Source organism: Entelurus aequoreus, linkage group LG17, assembly GCF_033978785.1.
Source record: "Entelurus aequoreus isolate RoL-2023_Sb linkage group LG17, RoL_Eaeq_v1.1, whole genome shotgun sequence".
NCBI lineage: Eukaryota > Metazoa > Chordata > Actinopteri > Syngnathiformes > Syngnathidae > Entelurus > Entelurus aequoreus.
In genome coordinates, this window is record NC_084747.1 from 17,592,917 (window position 1) to 17,610,369 (window position 17,453).

Genomic DNA, 17,453 nt, shown 5'->3' on the forward strand with positions numbered 1-17,453 from the left:
TCTATCTAAATGAGGGTGGTCCCAAAAAGGAGGGATTTGTCGGTTTTAAAAGTGCTCCCCCTCTGGTCAACATATGAAATAACAAGTGTGTGTAAGAAATTAAATTGCGCCCCCTTTGACCAAAATGAATTAAAACAATTAAAATAAATATGTATATAGAGACATACTTTAATAACTTGAAGTAAATAATGAAGATTAAAAACCAATTACAAACAAAAGATTTAAAAAAAAAATATTTTTTTCTCAAAATGTGTCGACTTTTTTCTTATAAAATTGGGAACAATTTCTAATTTTTCTTCTGTTTCTGTAATATTGGAATATTTTCTCGTAAAATTATAACTTTTTAATGTAAAATGATTACTTTTTAATGCAAAATGGTGACATTGGTCATATAAAATTCTGACTTTTATCACAATATTGCCAATTTTTTTGTTCTTCTTGTAAAATAGTGACATTTTTTGAGTAAAATGATGACTTTTGTCATCATTTTGCCAAGTAAAATTCCGATTATTATTATAATATTGCCAACATTTTTAAGTTTTCTTATAAAATAGTGACTTTTGTTGAGTAAAATTACGACTCTTTTCGTAAAATTGCACAAATTCCAACTTTTATCACAACATTGCACAAAGGTAAAATTTTTCTTGTAAAATTTTGACTTGCGTTGAGTAAAATGACGACTTTTGCTATAATACTAGAGGTAGGCATTTTTCAGAGGTCTCATTAAGGTAACAAATACAAGAGTGTATGTGTGTGTGTGTTTGTTCTTGTATTTCTCCCCTTCTTGGGACATGAGCAAGGAAAAGTAGCTTCCATATGAGGAGGTGTGAACAAGTGATGACATAAATCATGGTCCCAATATGCAAAACCATTGCATCTAATAGAGAATGTCTCATTTGCACCCCTGGTGGTGACATCTATCTAAATGAGGGTGGTCCCAAAAAGGAGGGATTTGTCGGTTTTAAAAGTGCTCCCCCTCTCGTCAACATATGAAATAACAAGTGTGTGTAAGAAATTGAAATGCGCCCTCTTTGACCAAAATGAATTAAAACAATTAAAATAAATATGTATATAGAGACATACTTTAATAACTTGAAGTAAATAATGAAGATTAAAAACCAATTACAAGCAAAATATTAAAAAATATATATATATTTTTCTCAAAATGTGTCGACTTTTTTCTTATTAAATTGGAAACAATTTCTCATTTTTCTTCTGTTTCTGTAATATTGGAATATTTTCTCACAAGATTATTACTTTTTTTAAGTAAAATTATTACTTTTTAATGCAAAATGGTGACATTGGTCATATAAAATTCTGACTTTTATCACAATATTGCCAATTTTTTTGTTCTTCTTGTAAAATAGTGACATTTTTTGAGTAAAATTATGACTTTTGTCATCATTTTGCCAAGTATAATTCTGATTATTATTATAATATTGCCAACATTTTTAAGTTTTCTTATAAAATTGTGACTTTTGTCGAGTAAAATTACGACTCTTTTTGTAAAATTGCACATATGTTCTTGTAAAATTGCGACTCATATTGAGTAAAATTCCAACTTTTATCATAACATTGCACAAATGTTAAATTTTTCTTGTAAAATTTTGACTTGCGTTGAGTAAAATTACGACTTTTGCTATAATACTAGAGGTAGGCGTTTTTCGGAGGTCTCATGAAGGTAACAAATACAATAGTGTGTGTGTGTGTGTGTGTGTGTGTGTGTGTGTGTGTGTGTGTGTGTGTGTGTGTGTGTGTGTGTGTGTGTGTGTGTGTGTGTGTGTGTGTGTGGGTGTGTGTGTGTGAGTGTGTGTGTGTTTGTTCTTGTATTTCTGCCCTTCTTGGGAAATGAGCAAGGGAAATTAGCTTCCATATGAGGAGGTGTAAACAAGTGATGACATAAATCATGGTCCCAATACAGAAAACCATTGCATCTAATAGAGAATGTCTCATTCTGTTTTAAAAGTGCTCCCCCTCTGGTCAACATATGAAATAACAAGTGTGTGTAAGAAATTGAAATGTGCCCCCTTTGGCCAAAATTAATTAAAAAAACTAAAATAAATATGTATATAGAGACATACTTTAATAAGTTGAAGTAAATAATGAAGATTAAAAACCAATTACAAACAAAATATATATATTTTTCTCACAATGTGTCGACTTTTTTCTTACAAAATTGGGAACAATTTCTCTTATTCTTTCTGTTTCTGTAATATTGGAATATTTTCTCGTAAAATTATTACTTTTTGTAAGTAAAATTATTACTTTTTTAATGCGAAACGGTGACATCGGTCATATAAAGTTCTGACTTTTATCACAATATTGCCAATATTTTGTTCTTGTCCTTCTTGACATTTTTTGAGTAAAATGATGACTTTTGTCATAATTTTGCCAAGTAAAATTCCGATTATTATTATAATATTGCCAACATTTTTAAGTTTTCTTATAAAAGTGTGACTTTTGTTGAGTAAATTTACAACTCTTTTCGTAAAATTGCACAAATGTTCTTGTAAAATTGCGACTCTTATTGAGTAACATTCCAACTTTTATCAGAACATTGCACAAATGTTCAGTTTTTCTTGTAAAATTTTGACTTGTGTTGAGTAAACTTACGACTTTTGCTATAATACTAGAGGTAGGCATTTTTCGGAGGTCTCTAGAAGGTAACAAATGTACGAGTGAACGTGTGTGTGTGTGTGTGTGTGTGTGTGTGTGTGTGTGTGTGTGTGTGTGTGTGTGTGTGTGTGTGTGTGTGTGTGTGTGTGTGTGTGTGTGTGTGTGTGTGTGTGTGTGTGTGTTTGTTCTTGTATTTCTCCCCTTCTTGGGACATGAGCAAGGAAAAGTAGCTTTCATATGAGGAGGTGTGAACAAGTGATGCCATAAATCATGGTCCCAATACAGAAAACCATTGCATCTAATAGAGAATGTCTCATTTGCACCCCTGGTGGTGACATCTATCTAAATGAGGGTGGTCCCAAAAAGGAGGGATTTTTCAAATTGACTGTGTGTCAGTTTTAAAAGTGCTTCCCCTCTGGTCAACATATGAAATAACAAGTGTGTGTAAGAAATTGAAATGCGCCCCCTTTGGCCAAAATTAATTAAAAAAAACTAAAATAAATATGTATATAGAGACATACTTTAATAAGTTGAAGAAAATAATGAAGATTAAAAAACAATTACAAACAAAATGTAAAAAATATATATATATGTTTCTCACAATGTGTCGACTTTTTTCTTATAAAATTGGGAACAATTTCTCATATTCTCTCTGTTTCTGTAATATTGGAATATTTTCTCATAAAATTATAACTTTTTTATGTAAAATTATACTTTTTAATGCAAAATGGTGACATTGGTCATATAAAATTCTGACTTTTATCACAATATTGCCATTTTTTTTGTTCTTGTAAAATAGTGACATTTTTTGAGTAAAATTATGACTTGTCATCATTTTGCCAAGTAAAATTCCCATTATTATTATAATATTGCCAACATTTTGAAGTTTTCTTATAAAATGGTGACTTTTGTCCAGTAAAATTATTACTCTTTTCATAAAATTGCCAACATTTCAAGCTTTTCTTGTAAATTTGCAACTCTTATTAAGTAAAATTCCAACTTTTAACATAACATTGCAGACGTTCAGTTTTTCTTGTAAAATTTTGACTTGCGTTGAGTAAAATGACGACTTTTGCTATAATACTAGAGGTAGGCATTTTTCTTATAAAATTGTGAACAATTTCTCATATTTTTTCTGTTTCTGTAATATTGCAATATTTTCTCGTAAGATTATTACTTTTTTTAAGTAAAATTATTACTTTTTAATGCAAAATGGTGACATTGGTCATATAAAATTCTGACTTTTATCACAATATTGCCACTTTTTTTGTTGTCCTTGTAAAATAGTGACATTTTTTTGAGTAAAATTATGACTTTCGTCATAATTTTGCCAAATAAAATTCCGATTATTATTATAATATTGCCAACATTTTTAAGTTTTCTTATACAATTGTGACTTTTGTCGAGTAAAATTATGACTCTTTTCACAAAATTGCCAAAATGTTAAGCTTTTCTTGTAAAATTGTGACACTTTTTGAGTAAAATTCCAACTTTTATCATAACATTGCACAAATGTTCCGTTTTTCTTGTAAAATTTTGACTTGCGTTGTGTGTGTGTTTGTTTGTTCTTGTATTTCACCCCTTCTTGGGACATGAGCAAGGAAAAGTAGCTTCCATATGAGGAGGTGTGAACAAGTGATGGCCAAAATTAATTAAAAAAACTAAAATAAATATGTATATAGAGACATACTTTAATAACTTGAAGTAAATAATGAAGATTAAAAACCAATTACAAACAAAATATATATATTTTTCTCACAATGTGTCGACTTTTTTCTTATGAAATTGTGAACAATTTCTCATATTTTTTCTGTTTCTGTAATATTGCAATATTTTCTCGTAAGATTATTACTTTTTTTAAGTACAATTATTACTTTTTAATGCAAAATGGTGACATTGGTCATATAAAATTCTGACTTTTATCACAATATTGCCAATATGTTGTTCTTGTCCTTGTAAAATAGTGACATTTTTTGAGTAAAATGATGACTTTTGTCATAATTTTGCCGAGTAAAATTCCGATTATTATTGTAATATTGCCAACATTTTTAAGTTTTCTTATGAAATTATGACTTTTGTCATAATTTTGCCAAGTAAAATTCCGATTATTATTATAATATTGCCAACATTTTTAAGTTTTCTTATAAAATTGTGACATTTGTCGAGTAAAATTACGACTCTTCGTAAAATTGCACAAATGTTCTTGTAAAATTGCGACTCTTATTGAGTAAAATTCCAACTTTTATCATAACATTGCAGACGTTCAGTTTTTTTTGTAAAATTTTGACTTGCGTTGAGTAAAATTACGACTTTTGCTATAATACTAGAGGTAGGCATTTTTCCTATAAAATTGTGAACAATTTCTCATATTCTTTCTGTTTCTGTAATATTGGAATATTTTCTCATAAAATTATTACTTTTTTAAAGTAAAATTATTACTTTTTAATGCAAAATGGTGACATCGGTCATATAAAATTCTGACTTTTATCACAATATTGCCAATATTTTGTTCTTGTCCTTGTAAAATAGTGACATTTTTTGAGTAAAATGATGACTTTTGTCACAATTTTGCCAAGTAAAATTCCGATTATTATTATAATATTGCCAACATTTTTAAGTTTTCTTATAAAATGATGACTTTTGTCATAATTTTGCCAAGTAAAATTCAGATTATTATTATAATATTGCCAACATTTTTAAGTTTTCTTATAAAATTGTGACATTTGTCGAGTAAAATTACGACTCTTCGTAAAATTGCACAAATGTTCTTGTAAAATTGCGACTCTTATTGAGTAAAATTCCAACTTTTATCATAACATTGCAGACGTTCAGTTTTTCTTGTAAAATTTTGACTTGCGTTGAGTAAAATTACGACTTTTGCTATAATACTAGAGGTAGGCATTTTTCCTATAAAATTGTGAACAATTTCTCATATTCTTTCTGTTTCTGTAATATTGGAATATTTTCTCATAAAATTATTACTTTTTTTAAGTAAAATTATTACTTTTTAATGCAAAATGGTGACATTGGTCATATAAAATTCTGACTTTTATCACAATATTGCCAATATTTTGTTCTTGTCCTTGTAAAATAGTGACATTTTTTGAGTAAAATGATTACTTTTGTCACAATTTTGCCAAGTAAAATTCCGATTATTATTGTAATATTGCCAACATTTTAAAGTTTTCTTATGAAATTATGACTTTTGTCATAATTTTGCCAAGTAAAATTCCGATTATTATTATAATATTGCCAACATTTTTAAGTTTTCTTATAAAATTGTGACATTTGTCGAGTAAAATTACGACTCTTCGTACAATTGCACAAATGTTCTTGTAAAAATGCGACTCTTATTGAGTAAAATTCCAACTTTTATCATAACATTGCAGACGTTCAGTTTTTCTTGTAAAATTTTGACTTGCGTTGAGTAAAATTACGACTTTTGCTATAATACTAGAGGTAGGCATTTTTCCTATAAAATTGTGAACAATTTCTCATATTTTTTCTGTTTCTGTAATATTGCAATATTTTCTCGTAAGATTATTACTTTTTTTAAGTAAAATTATTACTTTTTAATGCAAAATGGTGACATTGGTCATATAAAATTCTGACTTTTATCACAATATTGCCAATATTTTGTTCTTGTCCTTGTAAAATAGTGACATTTTTTGAGTAAAATGATGACTTTTGTCACAATTTTGCCAAGTAAAATTCCGATTATTATTATAATATTGCCAACATTTTTAAGTTTTCTTATAAAATGATGACTTTTGTCATAATTTTGCCAAGTAAAATTCCGATTATTATTATAATATTGCCAACATTTTTAAGTTTTCTTATAAAATTGTGACATTTGTCGAGTAAAATTACGACTCTTCGTAAAATTGCACAAATGTTCTTGGAAAATTGCGACTCTTATTGAGTAAAATTCCAACTTTTATCACAACATTGCACAAATGTAAAACTTGTCTTGTAAAATTTTGACTTGCGTTGAGTAAAATGACGACTTTTGCTATAATCAAAGAGGTAGGCATTTTTCGGAGGTCTCATGAAGGTAACAAATACAAGAGTGTGTGTGTGTGTGGTTGTGTGGGTGTGTGTGTGCGTGCTCCTGTGGTGCAGCGCGTGCATACAAATGGCGTAACCCAATCAGGCGTAGCGTTTGCACCTGTTGACGTCCTCCCTCACGTCCGTCGGCCCAAAATGTCGTCCACGAGCGCGGCGGTGGGTGTTTAGTGGCGCCGCGTGACGGTTTGATCCCGACTTAAATGAAGCCTTTGTGTGACTGATGAAATAAAAAAAAAATCCCTTTAATTGTCCTTTTATCTTGAAATGAGCGTGTTTGCCTTTCACAGCAAACCCGGCGTGTCGTCGTTTTCCCGCCGCGAGACGTTCGAGTGACGTTGACGTCGGCGCGGGCCCAAAGGTGGCGTGTACAAAGTGAACCAGCACTTGTCTCTTTGTTTCTCGCGCTTGGATGACTTCTGTATGCGGCTGCTTTGTTGGCGTGGTCGTCGTCGTTGTTGGCGTTGGCGTGAGAAGACTCAGAATGTCTGTGTAGTCCCGTGAACACGGCGCCGCCCTCATCGCTCCACTTTGGAGTACGAGGCGGGCCACCGGCTATCTGTGAAGCTGCCGGAGCTCGCCGTGACGTCCCGCGGGAACCGCCTCGGCGCGGTCGTCGTTTTGGTTTTCTTGGACGGGGCGGGCGTGGTTACGCGTCTCGCCGCCGCGCCTGATCTACTGGTGCCTTGTTTGGCCGCGCCTTGTTTGGCCCCGCCTTGTTTGGCCGCGCCTTGTTTGGCCCCGCCTTGTTTGGCCGCGCCTTGTTTGGCCGCGCCTTGTTTGGCCACGCCTTGTTTGGCCGCGCCTTGTTTGGCCGCGCCTTGTTTGGCCGCGCCTTGTTTACCGGCCCGAGTGGCGTTGGCCATCAGCGTCTCCAGCAGCTGGGAGGCGGAGCCAAAGCGGATGTGCTCCTCCTCCGTCCCGGCGGCCTCGGAGAAGTGCGACAGAGCGCCGGCGCCGCCGCGCTTGCTGCAGGAGTCGCAGCACAGCTTGTTGTAGCCCGGGATGGAGCAGTAGCGGGCCAGAACCTCCATCTGGCAGAAGATGGACTTGTCGCCATGGCAAGGTTCATCTGGAGGTCCGCCGTTGACGAGAAGACAGGAAGGAGAAAAATTATTATTATTCAATTTTTTTTCCCCGACAAAAACATGACTGTTAAAATGGCGATGTTCACAAAATAACACACACCAGGTGTCAGAAAAATGGTATGTAAATTATCAAAACATTTCCGTTCCCTGGGTTCCCAGTGAACAGACGAAAGCTGTCTTTGTTGCACCAAGCCAAAGGCTTGGAAAATTCCGCCGTGTACGACGGGAGGAGACGGTAGGGGTTTATCTATTGTCATCCAAGACCTGCCCAAGCTCGATCCAGGACCAGTCCAAGCCAGAGGCATCTTTTTCTTTTATGTTAATGTGACCAAAAAACAAGAGATGTTTACATACCCTCCCCCATTCCTTTAGAAACATCTGTTGTTATGTAAACAGGGAATATCCAAATAAAGGAGGAGACGTGAACCTTTTTCTGTTAGAGCGTAATGACACTGTGCAAGGGTACAGATGTATACACTGTAAAAAAAAAATCCTATTTTTATGGTTAATTTACTCAAAATTTCTACTGTAATTTTTCTATTTTTTTAAAAATAGTTTTTAAATTGTATAATTGAAGACATTATCTGTAAATAAACAATCCCGCTGTTATTTTAAGTAATATGCCAGTAATGACAAACTATGTATATTTCTATTTCTTTTACAGAAAAATACCAAATTAATTATACATAGCATTGTCTGTTTTCTTAAATTACTTTCAAATTCATGTAAAATTACAGTAATTATCTTTCATTAAATATGTAGCTTGTTATATAATAATAATAATAATAATGGATTAGATTTATATAGCGCTTTTCTAGACACTCAAAGCGCTTCACAGAGAAGTGAGAACCCATCATTCATTTTTACAACTCATTCATTCATCATTCATTCTCCGGTGTGAGCGGCACCGGGGGCAAGGGTGAAGTGTCCTGCTCAAGGACACAACGGCAGCGATTTTTGGATGGTAAGAGGCGGGGAGCGAACCTGCAACCCTCAGGTTTCTGGCAAGGCCGCTCTACCCACTACGCCATGCGGCCCCTAAATATAAAAGTCTATGTCCATACTAGCAATCTGTAGAATAAAGGTATTTTTCTGCAGAACTGTTTGCATCGTCACTTTATTAAAGGTGGTTGATCTTAACAATTCAGAAGAAATCTGTAAAAAATAATGGTATTTTTCTGTGGAACTGCCAGCATTGTCACTTCATTAAAGGTGTTTGATCGTAATCATTTGGAAAAACTCGGTAGAATAAAGGTATTTTTCTGCAGAACTGTTTGCATTGTCACTTTATTAAAGGTGGTTGATCTAAATAATTTAGTAAAAATCTGTAAAATTACGAAATTTTTTCCGCAAAACGTTTCATGAAAATGTCTGTAAATATAATGTTTTTGATCATTATTTGGTTTACAATGTTTTACTTTAATATTATGATTTTCGTTTGGCAGTTTTTTTACAGATTTTTTTTTTACAGTGTACAATTCTCCTCGCTGAACCACATTGAATTCTGTCTCTGTTTGATTCTTTGCTTCTTGTCCCGTTTAATAGATTGGATCAGTGTTTGAACCTGACACCAGGTTTTCTTAAAGGGGAACTGCACTTTTTTTTTTTCTCTCCCTTTTTTCCACAATCATTATTGAAATACATGACAGATGGATTTATTTTTTAATGCATTTTAAATATCAAATAACCATAATTAAAACCGGAACCAATGGGAGCTTCACTATTTCGTCCATAAAATCCAATAAAAAAACATCCAAAAAGCGCCAACAATACGCCATTTACATTTCGTGACTTGAATATTAACCAAGTATTAGTGATATTGTTATTATAAGTGCTAACGCAGACCAATCTCTTCAATGTGTCCCCCATGTTTACATAATCGAGTGGTCTGCTGTTTCCTTGCTTCCTCGCTCCCTGTAAGTTAATATTAAATCATGCCTCTCACCTGGACAGAAGAAGTCTGAGTAGGTAATCCGACATGTTGGTACATTTTGACAGCAATTTAGGACCCGAAACGACACAAAAAGCTTATGAGTCATTCTGCACCTAAAGGGGAATATAAGATCATACTAGCAGTCTGCATCCTAATGACAGCAGACCTTGTACAGTAAGTGATGTTTTATTATGTTTGTTGGCTCGCATGAAGTCTGCAGTGAGTAATAATAAATAAAAACAAACATGATGCGTTTTTTAAATAAATGCGCCACGTTTGCCTGAAATGATCAAAATAGGTAAATATTAAATGTTATTATAAATGTGCCACATTACATATATATTTACATCATGTATATAAAACCTTAATGGAGGTGTTTGGATGTCTTTTTAGGGGCTTTATAGGCAGAATTGAATGACTACCATGAGCTCCATTGTAAGCAGACTTTATTTAATATTTCTAATGCATTAAAAAAATAGCATCCATCATCATGTCTTTCATAATGATTGTGAACAATAGGCAAAATTCCCCCAAAAGTGCATTTCCCCTTTAAAGGCTAAATTGTGTCAAAAAAAATTACACATTTTTGAATGAATCGCAATACTTATTTGTAATGTTTTTTTAAGTGATTCAAACGAATCAAAAAATCAATACAAAAATATAATAAAAATATTTTTTAAATCTGTCCTGTCCAGCCACATATAGTTGATGTAAATGATCATGTCTGCTGTTTTTTTTTTTTTTTTTTAAGAAAAGAAAAGTATGGGATACTTCTCTCGTTGCCTTATTTGTGTCTGACTTTTTTGTTCAACAAACCTTTTAAGTAATGTAGAAATGTATCACAGCTGTTTATGTATGAGGACAGTAGTTAATCACAGAACTGTCACCGCATCATGCTTGCGCTGATTGTAGCCATTTATTTTGACGTCCTCATTTTTACTTAAAAAAAAAAAAGTGTTTAATCTATTTTTGTTTTGTAGGTTAAAGTGTTTTATATATTGTGCTCCTGAGTTCATGTTTGAATGTATTAATATTTATTAAGTTTAATTTTCAGTATCAAATGGTTCGCGTCAGTCAATTTTTTTTTTATAGTTTAAATAAAGATTTATCTATTTTTTAGGAAAATTGATGCACTTTAAATCTGTTCTGTTCCAGACTAAAAAAACAATGTTAATAATGTTATTCCTTGTTGTAAGTTGAGCGACATTTCTCTTGTCTTTTTTGTTTTCTTTAAGACTAATAAGGATACATATTTATGCAGAGGTGTACTTATAACAGGCCAAACGTTTGGACACACCTTCTCATTCCCATGCATGTTCTTTATTTTCATGACTATTGACATTGTAGATTGTCACTGAAGGCATCAAAACTATGACACCTGTGAAGTGAAAACCATTGCAGGTGACTACCTCTTGAAGCTCATGGAGAGAATGCCAAGAGTGTGCAAAGCAGTAATCAGGGCAAAGGGTTGGCTATTTTGAAGAAACTAGAATATAAAACATGTTTTCAGTTATTTCACCTTTTTTTTGTTAAGTACATAACTCCACATGTGTTCATTCATAGTTTTGATGCCTTCAGTGACAATCTACAATGTAAATAGTCATGAAAATAAAGAAAACACATAGAATGAGAAGGTGTGTCCAAACTTTTGGCCTGTACTGTATATATATGTATGTATATATATATATATATATATATATATATATATATATATATATATATATATATATATATATATATATATATATATATATATATATATATATATATATATATATATATGTACTGTATATATGTATGTGTGGGAAAAAAAATCACAAGACTACTTCATCTCTACAGGCCTGTTTCATGAGGGGTTCCCTCAATCATCAGGAGATTTTAATAGAAGCATTCACATACCATGGTTTATATAGGACACAGAGCGGGTGGGTACAGGCAGGCGTAGGGGCGTGGTGATTGGCTCATGTGTTACCTAGGAGGTGTTTCCTTCTGTGACGGCATGCTGATACAATTTCGCTGCGCTTGTTGAGGGATGACAAGTCTGGACGGTATATGATAAACAGTTTCTCTTTTAAGCATAGGTTGCATCTTTTATTACCACTGTTGTAAGGTGTGCTGGATGCAAGAATTTGCCATGTTATTGAATAGTCAACATTATTGTCTTTGAGGTTCCAAATGTGTTTGCTGAGTTCTGTAGTGTTCCGCAGGCTTTGGTTTCTGAAAGAGGCCTTGTGATTGTTCAATCAGCGAAATTGTATCAGCATGCCGTCACAGAAGGAAACACCTCCTAGGTAACACATGAGCCAATCACCACGCCCCTACGCCTGCCTGTACCCACCCGTTCTGTGTCCTATATAAACCATGGCATGTGAATGCTTCTATTAAAATCTCCTGATGATTGAGGGAACCCCTCATGAAACAGGCCTGTAGAGATGAAGTAGTCTTGTGATTTTTTTTTTCCACACATACATACATTGCGCTCTACCACGGTATTGAGCACTATTTTTTTGGATAATCTAATTAAGACATATACATATATATATATATATATATATATATATATATATATATATATATATATATATATATATATATATATATATATATATATATATATATATATATATATATATATATATATATATATATATATATATACATATACACTACCGTTCAAAAGTTTGGGGTCACATTGAAATGTCCTTATTTTTGAAAGAAAAGCACTGTACTTTTCAATGAAGATAACTTTAAACTAGTCTTAACTTTAAAGAAATACACTCTATACATTGCTAATGTGGTAAATGACTATTCTAACTGCAAATGTCTGGTTTTTGGTGCAATATCTACATAGGTGTATAGAGGCCCATTTCCAGCAACTATCACTCCAGTGTTCTAATGGTACAATGTGTTTGCTCATTGGCTCAGAAGGCTAATTGATGATTAGAAAACCCTTGTGCACTCATGTTCACACATCTGAAAACAGTTTAGCTCGTTACAGAAGCTACAAAACTGACCTTCCTTTGAGCAGATTGAGTTTCTGGAGCATCACATTTGTGGGCTCAATTTAACTCTCAAAATGGACAGGAAAAAGAGAACTTTAATCTGAAACTCGACAGTCTATTCTTGTTCTTAGAAATGAAGGCTATTCCACAAAATTGTTTGGGTGACCCCAAACTTTTGAACGGTAGTGTATATATATATATATAAAAAAAAAAATATATATATATTAAAAAAATATATATATATATAAAAAAAAAAATATATATATATATATATATATATATATATATATATATATATATATATATATATATATATATATATATATATATATATACATATATATATATATATATATATATATATATATATATATTATGCAATCAAGTAATTAACTGCCATTATTCATGATTAATCAAAATTCAAAGAGTTATTCTTCTAACTAAATTTTTTTTATGAGATACTACTGTTGTTTTTTTATTATTTATACTCGTCAAAATTATGACCCAATTCGGAAATACATCTTTGAAGTGTTTCAGTGTCGTATTTAATGGAGGAGCGTCAGTTGTCTTCAGCGTTGACGACTGCGGAGAATGATTGAGCGGTATGAAAAGTGAAAGTGACATTTGGCCCAGTGCCCCACGAGACGGGGGTCAACAGCACTTCCCAGGATGCAACAGTGTCCGCAGTCAGAGACCTGACATCAGAGTGTGAACTGTGAAAATGAAACACTCCCTCTGCATAGAAGTGAAGTCGCGCGACGACGACGAGGGCGAGAGCGCTCGCCAGAAGCCCAATTATCTCTGCGCCACACTCGCTGCTTCCTTTGGCCCCTTTTTCCCTGCCGCCGTCTTCTCCTGCGACTTAAGTCCGTCGCCGGATCAACGCTTTGTGCTGCGGTCCCTCGCACGTCTGCTGCAAAGGTCTCTTAGTGTTAGTTGTCCTTTTATTTACTTTAATCAGAGTGGTAAGAAAATATCGTGGCGGTTTTTTGGCGACAACTTCATTGGATGGACATTTACTCTGGAGAAAAGCAGGAAGTCGTCCCAAAGGAGATCAAAGCGAACTAAAGCCATTTTCTTTTGCTTATCCGAGGTTGGGTCACGGGGGCAGCAGCCTAAGCAGGGAAGCCCAGACTTCCCTCTCCTCAGCCACTTTGTCCAGCTCTTCCCGGGGGATCCCGAGGCGTTCCCAGGCCAGCCCGGAGACATAGTCTTCCCAACGTGTCCTGGGTCTTCCCCATGGCCTCCTACCGGTCGGACATATAGTCACTTTGATAGTAGGCTAATATAGTTAATTAGCCACTTACATACTTACTTATATAAGTCTCTTGATCTTTTGCGGCTCCAGACAGATTACTTTTTTGTATTTTTGGTCCAATATAGCTCTTTCAACATTTTGGGTTGCCGACCCCTGAGTTATAACTATGGGGGACATGGCTGATCCCCCATAGTTATAACTGGACATACACAGGGAGTGATTTTAGAGCTGCGTTGGGTTTATGAAATACTGTAAATTGTCTGTAAATTGCCATGTAAATTGTGTGTTCGATACCTGACAGTGGTGGTAAACTCTAAATTGTCCATGATGTTAGATTTGTTATTCAGATTTATTGGCAATGATTGTCTTTAGATTGACTAAGGTTTGTAAAAACAAGAACTAATAAAGTACGTAGGGTCTTTGATGATTGTCTTTAGATTGACCAAGGTTTGTAAAAACAAGAACAAACAAAGTATGCAGGGTCTTTGATGATTGACTTTAGATTGACTAAGGTTTGTAAAAACAAGAACAAAGTACGTAGGGTCTTTGATGATTGTCTTTAGATTGACCAAGGTTTGTAAAAACAAGAACAAACAAAGTATGCAGGGTCTTTGATGATTGACTTTAGATTGACTAAGGTTTGTAAAAACAAGACCAAAGTACGTAGGGTCTTTGATGATTGTCTTTAGATTGACTAAGGTTTGTAAAAACAACAACAAATAAAGTATGTAGGGTCTTCGATGATTGACTTTAGATTGACTAAGGTTTGTAAAAACAAGAACTAAGCATGTAGAGTCTTTGATGATTGTCTTTAGATTGACTAAGGTTTGTAAAAACAAGAACAAATAAAGTACGTAGGGTTTTTGATGATTGTCTTTAGATTGACTAAGGTTTGTAAGAATAAGACAAAAAGTACATAGGGTCTTTGATGATTGTCTTTAGATTGACTAAGGTTTGTAAAAACAAGAACGAATAAAGTATGTAGGGTCTTTGATGATTGACTAGATTGATTAAGGTTCGTAAAAACAAGAACTAAGTACGTAGGGTCTTTGATAATTGTCTTTAGATTGACTAACGTTTGTAAAAACAAGAACAAATATAGTATGTAGGGTCTTTGATGATTGTCTTTAGATTGACCAAGGTTTGTAAAAACAAGAACAAATAAAGTACGTAAGGTCTTTGATGATTGTCTTTAGATTGACCAAGGTTTGTAAAAACAAGAACAAATAAAGTACGCAGGGTCTTTGATGATTGTCTTTAGATTGACTAAGGTTTGTAAAAACAAGACAAAAGTATGTAGGGTCTTTATTGATTGTCTTTAGATTGACTAAGGATTGTAAAAACAAAAACAAAGTATTTAGGGTCTTTAATGATTGTCTTTAGATTGACTAAGGTTTGTAAAAACAAGAACAAAGTATGTAGGGTCTTTGATGATTGTCTTTAGATTGACTAAGGTTTGTAAAAACAAGAACAAATAAAGTACGTAGGGTCTTTACGGATATATGTACAGTACGGTAGTTTTGCAGTTCTCTGCAACGTTTACTACAGTAAAACACGTACGTTAAGTTCACGAAGGACCGCGCCCGGTCTTCGACAATTAGGAAAACATTAATTCATTAAAGACTCTACGTTTTCTGAAGTTTACAAAAAGTTTGTGGAAGTCTAAATAGTCTTGAATGTTCAGGTGTCGATTAGTCGACAAAATTCTAAAAAGAAGAAGACATTACAGCAAATACTCTAAATTGTGTTCGGTGAGTACGAAAGCAAACGGGTACGGAAGCACACGTCCATGGAAGACCCTACACTGCTTTCGACAACTATAAAAATCAATCAATCAATCTATGTTTATTTATATAGCCCTAAATCACAAGTGTCTCAAAGGGCTGTACAAGCCACCAATTGTTTGGCGGATTTCAAAACATTTAAAAAACATCAAAGACTCTAAACTGTCTGGTTGACAGGGATGTCAAACTCATTTTTGATCGGGGGCCACATGGAGAAAAATCCACTCCCAGGTGGGCCGGACTGGTAAAATCACGGCACGATAACTTAAAAACAAAGACAACTTCAGATTGTTTTCTTTGTTTAAAAATAGAACAAGCACATTCTGAATATGTACAAATCATAATGTTGTTGTTTTGTTTTTTTACAATTATCTGGTGCGGTTAATAGTATTCTATCTTTATTTGTCATTATTTATATTTTCTTAATAAATTATGTGATAATGTTCATCAGTCAACTCATTGGTGTCAAGATAAAAAAAAATATATCAAAATCAAATTACAGGTCGTTATTTATGTAGTTTGCAGATTTTCCTCGACTGGTGCACTACCATCATGTGGTTTATTTTGTACATACTGTATGTAGCATCATCTACAAAGCTACAAAGAATTGCGACATCCAGTGGACACATTTAGAACTGCAGTTTCTTTCATTCAAAAAATTTCTGGTTAATTTTTATACTTAGCAAACTCATCCTGCGGGCCGGATAAAACTTGTTAGCGGGCCGTACGTTTGACACCCCTGCTCTAAATGGTCTATAAAGGTTACAACATTTTGTAAAGGTTCAGGTTCCCAGATCTCTTAACTGTTTTTTAATGTTTAAATTGTCTTTGATGTTAAAATGAACGTACGCGTCGGGTTTGTTGAGGACGCTGACCGATCTTTGGAAAAAAAGGCACGTTAGCTTCATGGAAGGCGTCAAATAGTTTTCAATGTTTACAAAATACATGGTCTTGTTCTCTAAATATGCTAACAAGTCAAAAATATGTTAGGTTACAGAAAAACAAAAATTGTCTCTGTTTGCAAAACAACCTTTGTCAATAAATTCACACTTTCCTTTGCGGTGCGTTCAATGTCATGCTAGTAAAGTTGGGCAACGAGAAGAACAATCCCTTACCGTGGCACAGTCCCGGTCTGCAAACTCGCACGTTCTCCGGTCTGTCTCCGCTGCAGTGGTCTCCCACTCGGCAGGTGACGAGACGCCTCTCCATGCCCTCGCCACAGGTCACGGAGCACTGAGCCGGGGGCGCAAACAAACGCTCGTTAACACGCAGCAGCGGTATGGAGGGTGTGTTTTGGGGGGGGGCGGGGAGACACGGGGCAGGGTGAGGGGTACAAGTGTGAACGTGGGACGAGGACATTGACGACACAAGGGCTTTGGTTGATCCTTTTTTTTTTTATCCGACGACCAAATAATGTAGTGACTTCATTGTAAATCATTGGTGTGTGTGAGTGACATGAAGAAAAGCTCTGATGTGTGTGTTGCCACCTGCTGGTTTGCGTGTGTGCATGTCTAGACCAGGACTACGGTCTTCTATTGTTACATTCTGGTACAAAAGGTCAGACAAAAACCAATACCCAGCAATATGTTGGGAGGAGAAAAGGTGAGACCTTTAATCCCAGGAAGACCTTTCCTACCGTCAAGCATGGTGGTGGTAGTATTATGCTCTGGGCCTGTTTCGCTGCCAACGGAACTGCTGCTTTACAGA

General features: G+C 34.3%; 1 protein-coding gene across 1 annotated transcript in view; it reads right to left on the minus strand.

Annotated features, from left to right (window-relative positions):
* Nucleotides 1–6,931: 6,931 nt before the first annotated feature.
* adamts3 (ADAM metallopeptidase with thrombospondin type 1 motif, 3) overlaps nucleotides 6,932–17,453 on the minus strand; it is a 452,399-nt gene continuing 441,877 nt past the window's right edge. Inside the window, exons 20-22 of the mRNA XM_062024353.1 lie at nucleotides 16,862–16,979; nucleotides 7,526–7,753; nucleotides 6,932–7,396 (exon numbers count right to left, since the gene is read on the minus strand). Of these exons, the coding sequence (XP_061880337.1) occupies nucleotides 7,200–7,396; nucleotides 7,526–7,753; nucleotides 16,862–16,979 (543 nt within the window). The 3' untranslated portion in view covers nucleotides 6,932–7,199. The remainder of the gene's footprint in view (nucleotides 7,397–7,525; nucleotides 7,754–16,861; nucleotides 16,980–17,453) is intronic.